At 42.9% G+C, this 20,978-nt stretch overlaps 1 protein-coding gene across 5 annotated transcripts in view; it reads right to left on the reverse strand.

Moving 5' to 3' along the window:
• The window catches only part of PACC1 (proton activated chloride channel 1), a 64,113-nt gene that overhangs the window by 22,538 nt on the left and 20,597 nt on the right, over window positions 1-20,978 (reverse strand). For 4 of the 5 annotated variants that reach the window (XR_010345050.1, XM_064383485.1, XM_012459610.2 and 1 more), the window contains 4 exons: window positions 19,455-19,606; window positions 14,153-14,295; window positions 12,143-12,287; window positions 9,355-9,462 (listed from right to left, as the gene is read on the reverse strand). Coding sequence is in view for 4 of the 5 variants with exons in the window: in XM_064383485.1 (XP_064239555.1) it covers window positions 9,355-9,462; window positions 12,143-12,287; window positions 14,153-14,295; window positions 19,455-19,606 (548 nt within the window). In the remaining variant the exon portion in view is untranslated. Of the gene's footprint in view, window positions 1-9,350; window positions 9,463-12,142; window positions 12,288-14,152; window positions 14,296-19,454; window positions 19,607-20,978 lie in introns of those variants that run through there. The other variant, XM_064383486.1, reaches the window with a different exon arrangement.

The raw sequence follows: 20,978 nt of genomic DNA on the forward strand, positions 1-20,978 counted from the left end.
TAATCCAACCATATGTGACCTTGATTTGAGACAAATTTCCCCACAACTATACTCAATCCATTAGAAGGTCAGCTCCTCTTGTTCCCATCTCATGGTTACCTTAGTTTCAAGTATTTCCTTGTTTCTAGTCCAATGGCTATCTTTCCTTCCAAACTGAGAGGAGGATTCCTGCCTCCAGGCCTTTACTCCTATTCCCCATCTGTGATGCTTTCCTCCTGTCTAGATTTACTCATCCTTCAAAGTCTCAGAGCTTTCCCTAAACACTAAGCTAAAACCCTTGCTGGATTTCAGCAGAGCTATTTATCCTATGAACTCCTATCCTATCATTTAAACTAGTCTGGAATCAATAATTTAAAGCAAGAGGATTGTTCTCTCACTAAATGTTAAACTCTTTAAGGCAGAGGTCTTATCTTTGGTTTCTGACTTCTACCACTATCTGGTAAAAATAAAATGCTTTTTTTTTTTTTTTTGACAGAGTCTTGCTCTGTCCCTAGGCTAGAGTACAATGGTGCCATCTCAGCTCACTGCAACCTCTACCTCCTGGGTTCAAGCGATTCTCCTGCTTCAGTCTCCCGAGTAGCTGGGACTACAGGCCGCACACCACCACACCCAGCTAATTTTTTGTATTTTTAGTAGGGATGGGGTTTCATCATGTTGGCCATCATGGTCTTGATCTCTTGACCTTGTGATCCACCCACCTTGGTCTCCCAAATAAAATACTTATAAGCTCAATTTAGCAGGGTGACCTTAGTATGCTCTTCAGTGTTCACATATGCAAAATGGTGACACTACCAGTGTTTATAGGACTGTTGTGAAGCTGAGTAAAGCATGCCTCAGGTACTGGGCTCCAGTTGGCCCATAGTAGGTACCTCATACTGAATATAGAAGGTTAAAAAATGGTTCATCACACATTTACACAACAAGCTGCAAGCTCATTTCCCTAGTCTTGATTCAGTAAGTCTCTGCACATCCCTCTGCATACACAGCCTTGCCAATCCATAATAGTGGCAGTTAGTGGGTGATAGTGGAACAAACACAACCATATCACAGAATCCCCGCCTGGGGCTGGAAACTAACATGTTTGGGTCTCAGCTATGAAACTGTTTTCCATAAGCCATGATCACATCAGGACATATTGTGATGACCTGAATGCCAGTTAATACTAGATTTGGGCCTGGCTCTGGTGGACAGTGTGTCATGAATGCTCCTTTAGCAAAGCTGTCCAATTATTCCTGCCCTTCCAAGATCATGAGTCAGAATTTGACATTAGAGGATGTGGAGCCAGAGATGGCTAAAGAGAACCCTCTAGCCATAGTTCTCTGCAGAAACACCAAATTGAACTATCCATATAAAAAAGTATCTAAATAAGAGCCAAAAAATCAGGTGAGAGATCACAGTATCTGTCTTAGTATAGTAACAGGAAAAGACACACTGAAGAAGATAGAAAGGAGCGTCTCACATTTCCTACACACCCCTTCCCCAACCCTAGGCAGCGCAGCAGAGACAACCTGTGAGCTTGGGAGAGGGAAGTGAGTCTAGGACTTTGCATCGGAATTCCACAGGGGCACACAGCACCAGGCAGAATTCCGAGGTCCTGATTCCAGGCTAGAGCCCGTGAAAAGAGTATCAGGCCCACCCCAGATCAGAGCGACATCTGTCACTCCAGTGGGAGGAAACCAAGTCTGGACCCACTTTACAATAAAGTGGCTTTGGGCCCCAGATAATTTCAATGGCAGCTAGGCCACAGCAATCACAGCCCTGGTGCTGCACTGGTATGGGAATCTATAGGTCTGAGATATGATCCACAAGCTGCCTCAAATCCAGGCAGTACGGCATGGTGAAACACTCCTGCTTGGGCAAAGGAGAGGGAAGACTATGAGGGACTTTGCCTTGGAACCTAGTACCAGCCCTGCCACAGTAAAAAACACAGCACTAGGAAGAATCCTGAATCCCCTAATTATAAGCCATTGCTCCCAAACAGCACTTCTAAACCCACCATGGCCAAGAGGCAATCTGCCACTCTAGTGGGATGGACCCAAACCCCAGCCAGCTTCATCACTGGATGACTGAAGTGGCCTTAGGCAAACCCCAGTATTACATTGGTCTAGGAGCCATGGGAGTACCGGCCTTACCCCTCCCTAACTCCAGGCAGCTCAGAGCAGAGAGAAACTCCTTCCCCTTGAGGGAAAGAGATCAAAGGAAGCAAGGGACTTTGCCTGGGAACCCCCAGGTATTCTCTCTCATCCTCCCCACATACATCAGACTGGGTATCTAGAAGTCTGCAAGATAGTCACAGTGTAACTTGGCTTAGACTGCCCTCTAGTGCTGCAACAGCTGCAGTGACCACACACTTAGGGAACTCATAATCAGTCCCTTTTCATTTTGTAGAAAACCCTCTGAAACAGATGGGTATACACAAGGGCAGACTGTGAAGACTGAAATAAATACCTAAGTCATCAATGCCCATGAACACTAGAAAAATTCAGAGAAATATGACCTCATCAAAAGACTAAATAAGGTGCCAGTGACCAATCTGGAAGAGACAGAGATGTGTGACTGCTCAGGGAATTAAAAAAGCTGTCCTGAGGAAACTCCAGGAACTTCAATGAAACACAAAGACTCAATTCAGAAATTTATCAGAGAAATGCAACAAATTAAAATAATTTTTAAAAATTCAAATAGAAATCCTAGAGCTGAAAAGTACAATTAACAAACTGAAAAATGCATCAGTGTCTCAAACACAGAACTGATCAAGCAGAAGAAAGAATTAGTGAGCTTAAAGGCAAGTTATTTGAAAATACACAAATGAAAAAAAATGAAAAGAACGAAGAACATTCACAAGGTCTAGAAAATAGCCTCAAAAGGGCAAATCAAGAGTCAACGGTCTTAAAAAAGGGAGTAGAGAAAGAGATAGGGGTAAAAAGTTTAGTCAAAGAAATAATAGCAGAGAAGTTTCCAAAGCTAGAGAAAGATATGAATATCCAGGTACAAGAGGGTCTAGAGAAGGATATGAATATTCCAGGTACATGAAGGTCAAAGAATACCAAGTAGATTCAACCCAAATAAGACTACACTAAAGTATATAATAATCAAACTCTCAAAGGCCAGAGCAAAGAAAGGATCCTAAAAGCAGTAAAAGAAAAGCAGCAGACAAGATAAAGGAGCTCTGATACATCTGGCAGCAGATTTCTCAATGGAAACCTTACATGTCAGGAAGAAGTGGGATGACATATTCAAAGTGCTGAAGCGGGAAGAAAAAAATACTGCCAACCGAGAATACTGTACCCAGCAAAGCTACTGAATCATTCAAACATGAAGTAGAAATACTTTCCCAGACAAAATCTGAGGAAATTAATCACCACTAGAACTCTTATGAGAAAATCTAAAGGCAGTTCTTCAATCTGAAATAAAAGGACACTAACATGCAACAAGAAATCATCTGAAGGTATAAAACTCACTGGTAAAAGTTAAGTACACAGACAAATCAGAATCCTGTAACTGGGGTATATAAACCATATCTTTAGTATGAAGACTAAAAGATGGATCAAAAATAATAACTGCAACAATCTGTTAAGAGACAGGCAATATAAAAATATAAATAGATATAATAAAAAGTCAAAATAGAGTTTAAATGTAGTTTTTTTCCCTTTTTTTGAGACAGAGTATCCCACTGTTGCCCAGGCTGTAGTGCAGTGGTGTGATCTCGGCTCACTGCAACCTCCGCCTCCTGGGTTCAAGCAATTCTCCTGCCTCAGCCTCCTGATTAGCTGGGACTACAGGTGTGCACCACCACGCCCAGCTAATTTTTTTGTATTTTTAGTAGAGATGGGGTTTCACCAAGTTGGCCCAGCTGGTCTTGATCTCCTGACCTTGTGATCCACCCACCTAGGCCTCCCAAAGTGCTGGGATTACAGGCATGAGCCACCGTGCCCAGGCTGAAGTGTAGTTTTAAAAATTTTTTCTTTATTTCTTTGTGATCAAAGTTAAGTTGTCCTCAGTTTAAAATAACTTGTTTTAATTGCAAGGTGTTTTTTATAAGCCTTATGGCAACCATAAAGCAAAGACCTATAATGGAAGGAATTAAAAATAAAAAGCAAGGAATTTAAAGAAACAATCATTTATCCACAAAGACAATAAGAAGAATGAAGTTACAAAACCAGAAAACAGAAAACAAAATAGCAGTAGTAAGTCCTTCTCTATCAATAATAATATTGACTGTAAATCGACCAAATTCAACTAAAAGACATAGTGGCTGAATTTATTTAAAAACCAGACCCAACTGTATGCTGCCAGACAGCATATACTTCACCTATAAAGACACACAGATTGAAAGTGAAGAGATAGGCCAGGCACAGTAGCTCACACCTATAATCCCAGCACTTTGGGAGGCCAAGGTGGGTGGATCACCTGAGATCAGGAGTTTGAGACCAGCCTCGCCAACATGGCAAAACCCCTTCTCTACTAAAAATACAAAAATAAGCCAGATGTGGTGGCATATGCCTGTAATCCCACCAGTCAAGAGGCTGAGGCAGAAGAATTGCTTGAACCTGGGAGGTGGAGGTTGCAATGAGTCAAGATCGTGCCACTGCACTCCAGCCTGGGCGAGAGAGCAAGACTCCATCTCAGGGGGAAAAAAAAAAAAGTGAAGGGATAGAAAAAGACATCCTACACAAACGTTTAAAAAAAACAACAAAAAACAGGTGTAACTATACCTACAGCAGATAGAATAGACTTCAAGTCAAAAGCTGGAAAAAGGGACAAAGATAATTATTATAAAGGAGTCAATTCAACAAGAAGATATAACAACCATAAATATATATGCACTCAACATCATCAGAGCAACCAAATACATAAAGCCAATATTAATAAATCTAAAGGGAGAGACAGACTGCAATCAATAATAGTAGGGGACATCAGTGTCCCAATTATAGCAATGGACAGATTATCTAGACAGAAAATCAACAAACAAACATTGGAATTAAACTATACTCTAGACCAAATGGACTTAACTGACATTTACAGAACATTTCATACAACTGCTACAAAATACATATTTTTCTCATCAGCACATGGAACATTCTCCAGGGAAGATCATATGTTGGGCCACAAAACAAGTCTCAACTAATTCAGAAAAATCAAAATCATATCAAGTATCTTGTCTGACCACAATGAAATAAAAGTAGAAATCAATAATGAGGAATTTTGGAAACTGTACAAATACATGGAAATTAAACATGATGCTCCTTAGTGACCAAAGGTCAATGAAGAAATTAAGAAGGAAATTTTAAAATTTATTGAACAAATGAAAATGGAAAAAATATAAGCCTATGAGATCAGCAAAAGCAGTACTAAAAGGGAAGTTTATAATAAATGCCTACATCAAAAAAGGTAGTGATTTCAAATAAGCTAATGATCACCTCAAAGAACTAGAAAAGGACAAACCAAACCCAAATTTATCAGAATAATGATCAAAAGAAATAAATGAAACTGAAACTCAAATGAAAAGTTAGTTGTTTGAAAAGATAAACAAAATCAATAAACCTTCAGCCAGACTAAGAAAAACAGAATGAAGACCCAAATAAATAAAATCAGACCAAAAAAAAAAAAAAAAAGACATTACAATTGATGCCATGGTAATACAAAGGATCGTTAGAGACTTATGAACAACTATATGCCAATAAAGGAAAACCTAAAAGTGGAAAAATTCCTGGATACATAGTCTACCAAGATTGAACCATGAAGAAATAGAAAACCTGAACAGACCAAAATGAGTAACAAGATAGAAGCAGTAATAAAACGTCTTCCATCAAAGAAAAGCCCAGCACCTGATGGCTTCATTGCTAAATTTTATCAAACATTTAAAAAAACTAACAGCAATTCTACTCAAACTATTCCAAAAAATTGAAGAATATTTCCAAACTTGTTCTGCAAGGCCAGCATTACCCTGATACTAAAACAAGACAAAGACACAATAAAAAATGAAAACTACAGACCAATATCCCTGATCAACATAGATGCAAAAGTCCTCAACAAAATAACAGCAAACCAAATTTAGTAATACATTAAAAAGATCATTCACCATTATCAAGTGGGATTCATCCCAGAGATGCAAGGATGATTCAACATATGTAAACCGATAAACATAATACATCTTATTAACAGAATCGAGAACAAAAAGCATGTAATCATTTTAATAGATGGTAAAAAAGCATTTGAAAAAATTCAACATACTGTCATGATAAAAACTCTTAATGGGCTGGGTGTGGTGGCTCATGACTGTAATTCCAGCACTTTGGGAGGCTGAGGCGAGCAGATCACTTGAGGTCAGGAGTTTGAGACGAGCCTGGCCAACACAGTGAAACCTCATCTCCACTAAACATACAAAATTTAGCTGGGCATGGTGATGTGCACCTATAATCCCAGCTACTTGGGAGGCTGAAGCACTAGAATCACTTGAACCTGGGAGGCAGAGGTTGTAGTAAGCTGAGATCATGCCACTGCACTCCAGCCTGGACAACAGAATGAAACTGTGTCTTTAAAAAAATAAATAAATAAAACTCTCAAACAACTCAACAAACTGAGCATAGAAGGAACATACCTCAAAATAATAAAGGTCATATATGACAAACCCACAGCTAACATCATATGGGGAAAAATTGAAAGCCTTTCTTCTAAGATCTGGAACAAGACAAGGATGCCTACTTTCATCATTTTTGTTCAACATAATATTGGAAGTTCTAGCCAGAGCAATTAGACAAGAGAAAGAAATAAAGGGAATCCAAATTGAGAAGAAGTCAAACTCTTTCTTTGTTTGCAAATGATGTGATCTTATATTTTGAAAAACATAAACACTCCACCAAAAAACTGGTAGAACTGATAAATTCAGTAAAGTCACAGGACACAAAATCAACACCCCCAAATCAGGAGTATTTCTATATGCTAACTGTGAACAATCTAAAATAAAGTTACAGCAATGCAAGAATAAAATGAATAATAAAGGAGCGATCCCATTTACAATAGCTATAAAAAATATAAAATTTTATATAAATTTTATATAAAAGATCTCTATGATGAAAACTGTAAAATACAGATGAAAAAATTGAAGACACAAAAAATGGATAAATAGCCCATGTTCATGGATTGGAAGAACTAGCATTGTTGAAATGTCCACACTACCCAAAGCAATCTACAGACTGAATGCAAGTCCTATAAAATACCAATGACATTCTTTACAGAAGTAGAAAAAAAGTCCTAAATTCTGTATGGAACCACAAAAAAACACTAAATAGCCAAACCAATCCTGGGCAAGAAGAACAAAGCTGAAGGCATCACACTACCTGACTTCAAAATATTCTATAAAGTTATAGTAAACAAAGTAGCATGGTATTGGCATAAAAACAGACACACAGACCAATGGAACAGAACAGAGAATCCAGAAATAAATCTATGTATATGCAACCAACTCATTTTTGACAAAGACACCAAGAAAATACAATTGAGAAAGCAGAGTCTCTTCAATAAATGGTGCTGGGAGAATTGGATATCCATACGCAGAAGAATGAAACTAGACCCTATCTCTCACTATCTAGAAAAGTCCAGTCAAAATGGATTAAAGACTTAAATCTAAGACTTGAAATTATAAAACTAGAAGCAAACACTAGGTTAATGCTTTAGGACATTGGTTTGGACCAAGATCTTTTTGGTAAGACCTCAAAAGCACAGGCAACAAAGGCAAAAACAGAAAACAGGATTACATTAATCTAAAAAGCTTCAGTTCAGCAAAGGAAACAACAAAGTTAAGAGACAACCTACAGAATGGGAGAAATTATTTGCAAACTATGCATCCAACAAGGGATTAGTAACCAGACTATATAAGGAGCTCAAACAACTCAATAGTAAAAAAGCCAAATAATCCAATTTTAAATGGGCAAGAATTCTGAAGAGACATTTATCCCAAAAGATGACATTCAAATGGCCAAAAGGCATATGAAAATATGCTCAAAAACACTAATCAATCAGGGAAATGCAAATCAAATCCAAAATAAGGTATCACCTCCCCTCAGTTAAAATGACCACTATCAAAAAGACAGTTACAGATGCCGGTGAAGACATGGAGAAAGGGGAATGCTTGTATACTATTGGTAGGAATGTAAATTATTAAAGTCACTATGAAAAAACAGTATAGAGGTTCCCTCAAAAAGCTAGAAAAACTACCATATGATCCAGCAATCTCATTGCTGGGTGTGTATCCAAAAAAAAAGAAGATGAAATAAAAAAAAAAAAAGAGGAAAGAAAGGAAATCAGTGTATCAAAGAGATATCTGCACTCCCATGTTTAATGTAGCAGTATTTACAACAGCCAGTATATGGAATCAACTCAAGTGTCCATCAACAACTTAGGATGAATGGATAAGGAAAATGTGGTATACAGACACAATGGAATATTACTCAGCTATAAAAAGAATGAAATCCTGTCATTTGTAGCAACATGAACAAAACCGGAGAACATTATGTTAAGTGAAGTAAGCCAGGCACAGAAAAACAAGTATCACATGTTCACACTCATGTGGGAATTAAAAAAATTAGTCTCATGGAGGTAGTGAGTAAAATGGTGGTTACCAGAGGCAGGGAAGGGTTGGGGAAAGCAGGAGATTAACAGAAACTGGTTAACGGGTACAAAAATACAGTTAGATGATATGATAGTACAGTCGAGCAGTTATACTTAACAAGAACATATTATATATTTCAAAATAGCTAGAAGAATGTTCTCAATGCAAGGAAATGATAAATATTTGAGATGATGGATAACCCAACTACCCTGATTTGATCATTAGACCTTGTATGCATGTATCAAAATATTACATGTACCACATAAATAGGTACATTGTGTATCAATTTATTAAAAATAAGGCATTAATGCTTTGCTAGTTATTTATTTGTGCTGTTCTGCTCTGACTTACTACAAGTAGTAGGTATTTATCCTACAGAGAACCGTTTAGAAAAAGAACAACGTGCAACTGCAGTAACCTGTATAGTAGTAACTTAATGCTTTCTACTCAATTTATTCAATGAACGTTACTACTAAGCAGCTACTCTGCACTAAGCACTCTGCTATATACCAGATAAATTATGGTGAGCAAAACGAAAGTTTCCCTCCTTCACGGAGAAAGTCTAGTGATGAAGACAAGACCAAACACAAAGAATATATAACACTAATGTCATAAATATAAATTACGAACTGATTTGTGCTATGAAAAAAGATGAGGACAGGTAGGTAGACTTATCAGTCTACAAGAATGAGCCAAAATGCTTCAGGGAAGGGGGTTTTGCTATCATAATCTTAAATAATACTCACATCTTGGACTTTCTGGATGAAAGGATCTTTCCATTCAAAGACCACAAAAAACAACTGAGCACTTTTTTCGGCAGCTGGCCTCTGATCAATGTAGTTAACCACACTTGTCTGGATATGGAGGAGAAAAAGCAGTGTTACCACCTCTGTGCACCCTTCCCTCACCTGTTCCCAGGGAAATGTGAGAGAGTAGGAAGGGGATCGTAGACTGTGGTTCTCTCACACTATCTTTTGGAGAGAAAATGGCAAAAATCTCATATATACAAGATCCTGAACACTGGTAGCAGAGCCAAGGCTTTACCTTGGTTTACATGGTTCTCTGGGGAAATGGGATCTGTGATATACTATAGGTGTTTTGGATTGTCACTGAAATTTGTCACTAGGTATCTGTACTCACAATTAAACCATATTCAGGGCAGGCATGGTGGCTCACGCCTATAATCCCAGCACTTTGCGAGGTCAAGGCAGGCAGATCACCTGAGGTCAGGAGTTCGAGACCAGCCTGGCCAACATGGTTAAGACCTGACTCTACTAAAAATACAAAAATTAGCTGGGCGTGGTGGTAGGCACCTGTAATCCCAGCTATTTGGGAGGCTGAGGCAGGAGAACCACTTGAACCTGGGAGGCAGAGGTCACAGTGAGCCAAGATCGCACCACTGCACTCCAACCTGGGAGATAGAGCAAGATTCTGCCTCCAAAAAAAATAAATAAATAAAAAATAAGCCATATTCAAACTACCATGTAAGTCTCACAATTAAAAGCAATAAAAATTCTAAATTTCAAAATACTTGGTTTTCAAACCAAGTATTTGAACTTTCAACCCTTGTTTCAATCCTTGAATTTTACAGGGACAAAGCACAGCCGCATAGATCCACAAAGCTGAGCATTTCCTGTAAAGACTTAGATGTGCTTGGTGAGATCTGGTTGTCAATTACTAAAGAGGCTGTGTGGTGTAATGGAGAGCAGACAGGTTACAGAGGCAGAAACCAGCTCCACCCAGAGACTCGTATCCATCATCAGAGCTGAGCCTCAGCTTTGCCACCCGCAAAATGGAACAAAATGCCTATGTCACTACAGTATGGGGAAATACCTATGTGAGAGCATTCTAAACTCTAAAATGTGATTTAAAAACACATTTTTAGTTTTGTTCAAAAGCGCCCATAACACCATCAAGACTTCCAATGTAGACAGTAATAAAAGGCATTAAAATTTCTTTTTTTTTTTTTGAGACGGAGTTTTGCTCTTGATACCCAGGCTGGAACGCAATGGCGCGATCTCGGCTCACCGCAATCTCCGCCTCCTGGGTTCAGGCAATTCTCCTGCCTCAGCCTCCTGAGTAGCTGGGATTACAGGCACGCGCCACCGTGCCCAGCTAATTTTTTGTATTAGTAGAGACGGGGTTTCACCATGTTGACCAGGATGGTCTCGATCTCTTGACCTTGTGATCCACCCGCCTCGGCCTCCCAAAGTGCTGGGATTACAGGCTTGAGCCACCGCGCCCGGCCAAAATTTCTTAAATGTATAGGTTCCCAAGGGTTTTCAACCTTTGGTTTTGGGTCACAGTGGGAGCTACCAGGAGAGCCAGGGTAGATGGGGTTGCACTTAATTGTAAGGTAAATGAACACAGTCTCCTTTCTCAGAGCTGTTGTGGGGCCAGATAAGACCTGAATCAGGTAAGACAGAAAAGGCCAGATAAGACAGATAAGACTTGAATAAGGACTTGAATCTTGGAGCAAATTTGGAAATAAAAATCTTGGAGATGACAGTTATCTTACAAAATAGGAATATTTTAAGGTCCAATCACCAGAGGGGGTTGTCACTTCCCAAAGCAGAAAAAATAGCTTCACTTCCTTGAAGAAAACTGGCTTTGATCCTCTTCCAAGTATCCAGACTGAGGAGCTAGGACTCATGAAAGGGCCCTGTTTAAGACTAACCCAACACAGTCCCCTCCTGCCTAACTTCTGGCCAGTGATGGCCTGGTTGGCTGGAGTGTGTCCTTCTGCTTGAAATGCACATCATGAGCCACTGGGATGCAGGAGGAAAAGACTAGCTTTTTTTAGTATTTATTTTTATCTCATCCTTTTAACATTTCTATTTTTGAATGTTAAAATGTATATAACATTAGAACAATAATAGTGTGTTCTAGAGATGTATCCTCATACTAGAGTATCCTCATACTAGAGATGCAGTAGACCCTTGAACAACACAAGTTTGAAGTGGGCGGGTCCACTTACACACTGATCACCTGCAAAGTTATATGTATATGGAGTATATGCTCAAAAAGTTTTTACTCACGGGAAATCTGATCAAAAAGTTTTTAGCCCACTGGCCTAGAGGCCAGAAGATATGCCTGATATCTCTTGCTATGATGCCCGTGAGAGCTGAAGAGGATCTTAGGAAAAGGATCAACATGCACACTTGGGACCACTGTGTCTTACTCTCACTTCCCTGCAAATAATCAATCTGCTATGCCACTGCCAGCCTCTCACAGTGCTGCCAGATGCAGGACATCAGACATGGCTGGGTGAGTTACTGACCTCACTGCAAGCCGCAGTGATCTCTGCCCCACACATGCATTCTGTGAAGACTGGCCGGTATGTGCGCTGCCTGCAGAACAGACTCCCTGGCATGGCATAAGAAGCCCTCCATGGGGGTCCCTTCTCATCCCAGCCAATGCCTAATCACCCTCAAGGCCCTGCTCAAAGGACCCTTCTCTGCAAAGCTTCCCTCCACTTCAGACTCGAACGTGGAAAAGTCACCAGCAGTTTTGAGCAAACCCAGAGCCACCTACCTCCTGCCGGAACTCCACTGCTTCCCGCCCATCCTCCTCCTTGGTCTTCACCAGTGACATCTTGACCCAGGTGCGGAAGCCCCCAGAGAACTTCCAGCTGGAATAGGCACTCTCACAGGCCTGCATGAAGCCTACCCTGTTTGGGCTTGGAGGAAGGAAAGAAGAAGGAAGATCCAGGTCAATCCAGCTTTGGCAGCAGGCAGCAGGACAGTGCACGCTGGTTTCTTTGCTGGGACAACCAGGATGCTGCCCACTCCCTGCCTCCTCTCCAAATTGTGTCTGCCTCAATAGGGCTGTTTGTCAGTCACCAACAAAAGCAAGGGCCATCCCGGTTTTCTCTCCATTTGGTTTCCAAATGGAGGGGGACTTGTCACTGGCCTCAAGGCAGGAACATGATCCCTGAAGCTCCCAATGGGAGAAATCCTCCTCTGTCTTCCCATCATTCCTATCAACTGCTACCAAAACTGTTGGCAATGAAGTTGGCAGACGCTCCCCAGAACACGGCGCTCACGGCTCCTCAGAGAACTCTGAACTTGAGCAGAGCCTGGGGAAGCCCTCACTGGCCCATCAGTTCCCTCTGGAAGGCCCAAAGAGGGGAATAGGGTTCCTTGGGGAGCGCTCAGCCAGGTGGGACACCTATAACGTCAGCCCCAAGACAGTGTAGATGCAGCAAAGTCAAAGCAAACATAAAAACAAGTAAAAACTGCAGCAGTGTACTGAGGAAGCTCACGAAAGGAGCGTGGAGTGGGGTCTAGATCCCAGGGAAAGTCTTCCAGGAGGAAGGAAGACAAGGGAGAGGGAATTATAGGTGGTAGAAAGGGTGGAAGATGCTAAGGCAGAGGCTCCAGGCTCTGGGGTGGAAGAACAAAGAAGTGGTGGTGTGGAATGGAGAAAGCTTGCTGCATGTGCAACTGGGGAGCAGCCTCCCTGCTTGCTCTGAATGGAGCCTCTGGGCTCAGCAGGACCTGGTAGGAACTAAGTCCCTCTCAGCTCAGGCACGTGAAGAACATGCTCCTGCCCTCTAGGCTCCACGGTGTGACCCCAAAGCAGTGTGTATGGAGCAGACAGGAACTTCCTGATAGTCAGTGGACATTCATCACTGTAAATTAAAGACTAAGAGAGGTGGCAGAGCTTACATCCTCATCCTAGAGATGCAGTAAATGCTTGAACAACACAGGTTTGAACTGGGCGGGTCCACTTACAAACAGATTTTCTTCCGCCTCTGCTACTCCTAAGGCAGCAAGACCAACACCCTCCTCCTCAGCCTACTCAACATGAAGGCGATGAGGATGAAGGCCTTTACAATGATCACTTCCACTTAATGAATAGTAAGTATATTTTCTCTTCCTTATGATTTTCTTAATAACATTTTCTTTTCTCTAGTTTATCATAAGAATACAGTTTATGATACATATAACACACAAAATATGTGTTGTTTATGTTATTGGCAAGGCTTCTGTCAATAGTAGGCTGTTAGTAGTTAAGTTTTGGGAGAATCAAAAGTTATACACAAATTTTTGACTGGACAGGCAAGAGTGGTTAAGTTTGGTAACTCCAAACCCCAAGTTGTTCAAGGGCCAACTGTATTTTTTTCAAGCAAACACACACTGAGCCCTCGCTAAGGGCAAGACATAGTTCCCGTGCACGCTGCGGAGAAACCAAGGAATGAGACAAGAACTTGCCCTCATGGGGGCTTACAAATCAATGGCAGCTTCCCTTACTCTTCAGCAGCCCCAGGCAACGGGCCAGACCATATGATCTCTCCAGAACCAGCCAGCACTAAGTACATGGAGAGCCAGCGTGCTCCTCCACACCAGACTTGCTTAACTTTGTGGTAAGATGTTGAGTGGACTGGTCGAGCTCATGAGGTCTCTTCCTGGGCCAATGGGTCATCTGGGAATTCCCCTTCCCTTCCCTGCCCTTACCCCTCCGTCTCTAGCCCAGAGATGTGCAAGGCTGAAATGAGATAAAAAGCAGACAACAAGCCTACTGTGAACTCTAAAAGGCCACCTTTGCAGGAACTCCTGGAAAGAAGAGAAGAGGAGGTAGTCAATGGCGCTGAAGTCCTCACTACTCTTGTTCAGGCGGAACTGGAGGAAGACCAGCTCCCGCTTTTTCACTTCCCGGGGCCCCTGGACAATCAGGGCAGATTTCTGCAGAGAAACAAAAGACAGAATCTCAGTCCTGTGAGAGCACACAGAGGCCTCTAGGTCTGAGGGCAGAAGCACTGACTGGAAAGCCCATAGCTCCTCGCCCAGTGGTCTCCAAAGGGACTACTGGCCAGACCCTCGTGTTCAGGTGAGAGCAGGTGCAGGCTGGGATGCATGCTCATTCCTGGGGAGTCTTCCCTGCACCAGAGCTGAATGCAGCTCATCCTCTGTCCACTTTTCTCATTGGTTGAGTTATGGAAGCTCTTAATTTAGCGAGGATGTTCACTTCCATTTGTTATGTGTGCAAATCTTTTCTTCCAGTCTGTCATTTTTCTTTTAACTTTGTTGCCAGTGTCATTTGTCATATGGAAACTTTAATGTAGTGAAACCTATAAATCCTTTTCTTTATGGCTTTGGGTTTTGCTTGCTGAGGAAAGCCAAAATTCTATCAATATTCTTCTCTCTTTCTTTATAGCACTTTTTAACCTTTTCTAGAAACTACCTGGCTTTAAGCTCTGAATATGGTATGAAATAGGGATTTAACTGCTACTTCCCAAACAATGGATAGAGACAGGTTTTAAAGCCTCTTCCCCTTCCTCCTTTATCCTATACTAAATTCAATATAGAACCAATATCTGTGTCTGCTCCTGGCCCTAGCAGAGCCCACACATTTGTCTGTCTTCGTCCAGTACTGTACCAGTTTGATTCCTGTGGTTTTCCACTGTTCTGAGATCTGGGCAGGTGCCCTCCCTACTACTCTTCTCCATCCTCAAACTTGTCTTGGTTATTTCTGAACATGTGTTCTTCTAAGAATGCTTTAAAACTAGCCTGCTTAGTTCCATAAAAAACTTCATTGAAACTTTTAACTGTGATGGAAACTGAATTTATATATTAATTTTAGAAAAAATATCTTTTACATTAACTTTTATAAATGCTCTACAAATATTTGAAAGAGTGAATACATTGTCAGTTACAAAGTTTTGTGCCCCCACATGTATACCCACACATACCATACATACTCTAAATTTATTAACTGTACTATTCAATTCTTATCCTTTCTAGTTTTCGTCTATTTGATCTGTGAATTTCTGAGAGGGGTGTTTAAATCGTGTTCTAAAATGATGATTTTTTTACTTCTAATGGGTTTTGCTTAAAATATATAAATGGCATGCTGTTTTGTACATAAGGTTTTGGAACTGTTCAGTCATCTTAATGGGGATTATGGAGTTGAACCTCTTATCAATGTTAAACATCCTTCTTTCAACCTTTGCACATGGAATTCCACACTATTAATATTGTCATTTCTGGTTTTTGTTGTATTTTCCCAAGACAGCTTTGTCCATCTATTTATTTTTCAATATTTCTGTGCCATTTTGTTTTAAGTGTGCAGCAGAGAGCACTGTCCCCAGTTTCCACGATCCATTTATTCCTTTAGTACTAGAACGGCTTTCCCAACTCAGATTTCAGCAGAATCCACTAGCCCTGCTGGAGCCTCATTTCTGGCCTCAAATGTGGCCATGCAATGAAGTTCCTAATGTGTGAAAGAAAAGGAGACTCATTCAACTCCATGCCATTTCTCGAAAAGGCAACTGCTAGCTGGGTGTGGTAGCATGTGCCTGTAGTCCCAGCTACTCGGAAGGCTGAGGCTGGAGGATAGCTTGAGTCCAGGAGTTCTGGGCCGTCGTGCACTATGCTGATCAGGTGTCCGCACTAAGTTTGGCATCAATATGGTGACCTTCCGGGAGCAGGGGACCACCAGGTTGCCTAAGGAGGGGTGAACCAGCCCAGGCTGGAAACGGAGCAGGTCAAAACTCCTGTGCTGATCAGTAGTGGGACTGCGCCTGTGAAGAGCCACTGCACTCCAGCCTGGGCAACATAGCGAGACCCTGTTTCTATTATTAAAAAATAAATAAATAAAAAAAAGGGAACTGCTTGCCCTCCACGTCTTACCTTTCCAGGTGTGGGTGTGTGCACAACCGCACACACCCATACACAAACACAGTCCACGTGGACCAGAACAATGCCCAGGAGACAGCATAGTGACAAGACAAAAGTCATGGCTGGATCATCCTTTGAGGCAGCACTGCCCACTATGTCACAGAGCCTGCATGCCAGGACTGTTCTCAGTCCTTCTCCCTCATCTCAGCCACTGTATTTGCGGGTTTTGTTTTTATTGATAGCTTAGCCTATACTCTGACTAATAAACAATTTGTTAGCTGACACTGAAGTGTTTTATGGTTGCAAAAAACCTAAAAATGAGGCATCAGCCAAACATTTGGGTGGTGGGAAAATGGCGGGCAGTAAGGAAACAGATAAGGATCCTGCAGGCTGGAAAGGTGGTGCACATTCTTGTGCCGGACCAGAGCATTTGGTAAAAATTAACTACCATTAAATTGAGAGCATGAAAGAAAGCACCAGAAAATTAGCAAAATTCTTAAGATTTTACAAATATAACAGGATAAGACCCTCGACTGGGGTCACTTTTATATGGACTTGATTGGATACAAACAGCCAGAAGCCTACACATTTCTGAAATCTCACTGCAAACAAAGGTAGTTACCCTCCAAGTTTGCGATTGTTTAGCCCTAAAGCCGCTTCCAAAACCACACAAGCAGGAAGTGAGTGGCACAAGCTGTGCAGCCCCCAGGGAAGGCGTATTTTCTAATGTCCACTTCAGATATCGCCACAGAGCACTACTACCAAGGCAGAACCTTCCAGCAGACAAGGCCAGAGAACACAGGAGTCTCTTTCTGAGGGTAGCAACAGGTTCAAACCAAGGAGCTTACTTCATGCCAAGAAGGCATCTCACCAGTCCCAACCCGCAGGGTTCCACTACTGCTGCCAGGCAGAGCTGCGAGCCCTTCTTCTTCCTTTTCCAAATCGGAGGTCTACTGCTCTCATCTTATTCTTCCTCCACTGCTATACGCTGGTTTGGGTAGGAAACTTGAGGGATAGGGAGGAGATAACTTCTGTTAGTTTATAGCTTGTTTATGAATAGCTTGTTTATGAACAAGCTTGTTTATAGCTTGTTCCTTGAATTCAAGGAAGTGATGGAGGAGACGAACCATTACTCAGAGCTGAGGGCAGTAGCTGCATTCAACTTCATTTCCATAAAAACAACTCTCTTTCTGCGCCCTTATTTCAAGGGTTTTACAAAATGTAGTCGAATTATGTAACTATTGTAACAAGTGCAACTGGCCTACACAGGTTTGGAAATGACCCTCACTGACTCCTCCTAAGCATATACCCTTCAACTGGGGGAGAGGAGGGCATACAGAGAGTAGGCACTTGGTGGGACAGAAGCAGCCTCGAGTGTTCATTAGTGTGTTTTACAGAGGGAAGAAGAGAGTTGCGAATACAGAGAGCTTCCATTATACATATAACTCCACAGTAGAACTGTTTAAAAGTTGTTTTCCTTTTTGTTTTAATTAGCTTTCATTTCCCTATTCTAGAGTCCATTCTATTTGTTCATCTTGGTCCTTTTAGGTCACTGGTTTCATGCAAATGTCTGGAGACCATTAATTCTCCATTCTTATTTATGAATGAAGGATTAGTTTGACTAGTATAGGTCCGGGGTTTTGGTTTCTTCCAAAGTAGTAAATTTCAGTTTCTCTAATAGGCCTCTCCCTTGCATGGGAAAGCTAAGTATGCTCTGTGGAAGCACACTGATTACTCCAGTGTGTTTCACTCTGGGGAGAGTCCTTTCCTTTAGTTCTCTCTCCTTTTCAATTGTAAGTCTGCTCTGTTTCCTATGCCTAAGCAGAGAACCTTCCCTTAGCTTCTGTAGAGAATGGTTCCAGGGTCTTTTACCCAGAAGCAACCATCCCCAGTGGCTCTGCATATCTGGTTAGGGTATAGGGTGCATCTGGCCCAGCCAACAGGCAGTCCAGTAATGACTACCCTGCTCTCTGAAGGTGCTGATTCCAAGCTGGGGGTTTGGAAGGAAAGACTGTACCTCTACAGCAGGTCTCTCCTGCATCTGTTTTGGGTTAGGGGTTTTCTCTAATTTATTTATTCCACCAATCTGGCCCAAGCTGTTTTTTATACTTTATACCAGCTCCTCAAAATGTCTGGTCCACTGGTGATATCCTTTCTTCGTGTACAAAGCTATTACTGATGTTCTAGTCTGTTCTATCCCATTCCTTGCAGGAATCATTTCAGTAGGATTTTAGGAGGGAGCCTAGCGTACACATATTAACAAAAAAAATTAGTGTGATTTCATCTTAAAATACACTAACAGTTCCCTGTTACCCAAGGGAGCAAGTGTGGCTCTACAGCATGATGCACGTGCCTTCTCATCTGGCCATTATTCTGTCCACAGCTTCATCTCCCATCAGTCTTCCAGGGCTCCTGACCCTATGAAACATCTCCCCACCAACTGCAATTGTGCCCAGGAGCACAAGTACAATATGTCCTCTCTTCTCTTTAGGTCATGGTGGGACTTCCTCTGCCTAGAAAACCTTTCCTTTGCCATTTGATCTGGTAAACTTCATTGTAGCCCCTTTCAATCCTTTCTGAAGCAAGGATACAAAATGAAAAAGATGAGATATAAATCAACACAAAACTCCTACCCTGCCTTCGAAACCCTGTGCAGTGCCACTCCTCCAGGCACTCTGAACTCCATCCCACAGTCATTGTTCCCATCTGTACTGTGCTGTGCCTGACAGTACGGCCAGGACAGAGCCCAGGAGTCCTTGTCCCCAGACCGGTGCTCCTTTACACTGGCATATTTATTTCAAACTATGGATTCCTAGGCCCCCACCTCAGAAATTTTGATTCAGTTGGCTTCACATGGAACCTGGGAATTCATATTTTCAAAAAGTATCCTGGCAATTCTGTCAAGCAGACAGGTATGGGACCCAGTTCGCTACATCAACCAGCCCCACCCTGTCATTCTTCCATCAGGGACAGGGTCTCACCACACTGTCAGAAATCCCTGAGCATTACTCAGCAAAGGCTGGAGGCCCCACTGTCCTCCCTGAATGCAGGCGAGACAATCACAGCCAAGCGCCCACCTGGCACAGCCACATGTCTGCTTGGGGACCAAGGCCCCACATTGAGTAAGTGGAAGAAGGACTCCTGGGAAGAAGGAAACTTGGGCCCTTGGAGTGCGGGGCTAACGGAGCAGCTGCCCAGACCCAGCTCAGGCAGATGGGAATTACCACAGTCTGATTGGAGAAGGGGTCCGTGTAGTTGATCCTCTGGGTGGTGCAATTCATGTCACCCGGCTGGCCAGGGCTTGTGAGAGGAGGAATGACCTCGTAATGGTGCTTGCAGCTGAGCAACTGGGCTTGACCGGGGTACAGGGCAATACCTGGGGGCATAAACAGGAAAAGCGAGTGTCAGAAATCAGTCCTGACCACATCCCTGAAATCATCTCACACCTACCAACAACCAGTGTTCTGGATTCCCTGGATGACTACAGGGAAGGGAGAAGAAAAGGGTTTCAGAGGGTGGGCAGCCACATCCCCTGGCCTCAGAAGCCCCACTCTAGCAGAGGGCACAAGCCCCTCCTCAGTCAGCCCCTGGCCATCCTGGGATACAGCCACCCTGATGCCCACATCAAAACCTGCTCTACCTCAGAGCCCTGCTCCACACCCTCCGAGGGAGTGTCCCTTGACTGAGCCCTGCTGTGTCATCCCTCCGGGCCAAGTCCTACCTGCAGAATCGGTGGGAGGCTCTAAGCTGTGGAATTCCTCAGAACTCATTTTGTCTCTTAGACTGGGAGCCCCCAGTGTGCAAGTCACATCCCAAGAGTCCTCCCTCTTCTCAGCCCAGGCACCTCTACTGACAGCAACTGTGCAACCTCAAGGGGAGCAATGCTAAGACAGCAGCACATGGCATCAGAGACAGACAGACTTCAGAGACTACGAGACCAGACAAAGTAAAACCCACAGATACAGAGACTGAAGCAGACACACAGAGAAGAGGGACAAACACAAGACAGGAAGGGACAGGTAGAGGAGCCATGACCAGCACACCTGACTGTTGGAGGCTGGCAGGAAGCCCCAGAGAGAGGGCACCTGGACTCTGGCTCTGCCGTGTGAGCAGGTCCTCCCACGGGTGATGCAGGGGCATCTGTGGACAGAGCAGATGGCACACACTGGGTGGCCAGGGCCCGTCACACAGCTCATGCTTCCCCATTTACTCTACAGCCCCCAGAACATCCAGTGCCAGCCCTGTAGCCTGTAGCAGATGGCTTGCTCTGTAGCAGAGCGGACTCCCCGACTCAGGGACCAGACACCCCAGTGGGGCAAGAAAGGTATATATGGTGTGGCCTGGGAGTCCCTCTTCAGGCAGGATTCCTGCCTACCTTGAATGGCCTCACCTCCCCTGCCATCTCCTCACCCTACAGTCCAGCCTTGACTCCTGCTTCTCCTTATCCCTGTCCTCTGGCCCCAGACAAGTTAGTCTCATTCTCTCCAGAGAAGCCCTCTGCCTTCTACACACCTTTAGCTCTGCTGATCCTCATCCCAAAGACAGTCTCTGCCTAGCTATGTGCTATTCAAAGCCCAGCTCAAACCTTACCTCTCTGCCAAGCTTTCCCTGACCCCTCCAGTAGCCTGCAGTAGCTACTCCAGGCTCTGTCTATTTCTCTCCTCAGCACATAATAAGCTCCCAGTGGCAGCTGTTTGGGAGTGAACTCTATACCTAGACTATGCTTGGGCTCCTTTGCCCTGCCCATA

This window comes from Aotus nancymaae, unplaced genomic scaffold, assembly GCF_030222135.1.
Source record: "Aotus nancymaae isolate 86718 unplaced genomic scaffold, 86718_ANA_hifiasm-v0.15.2.pri h1tg000032l_0, whole genome shotgun sequence".
Lineage (NCBI taxonomy): Eukaryota > Metazoa > Chordata > Mammalia > Primates > Aotidae > Aotus > Aotus nancymaae.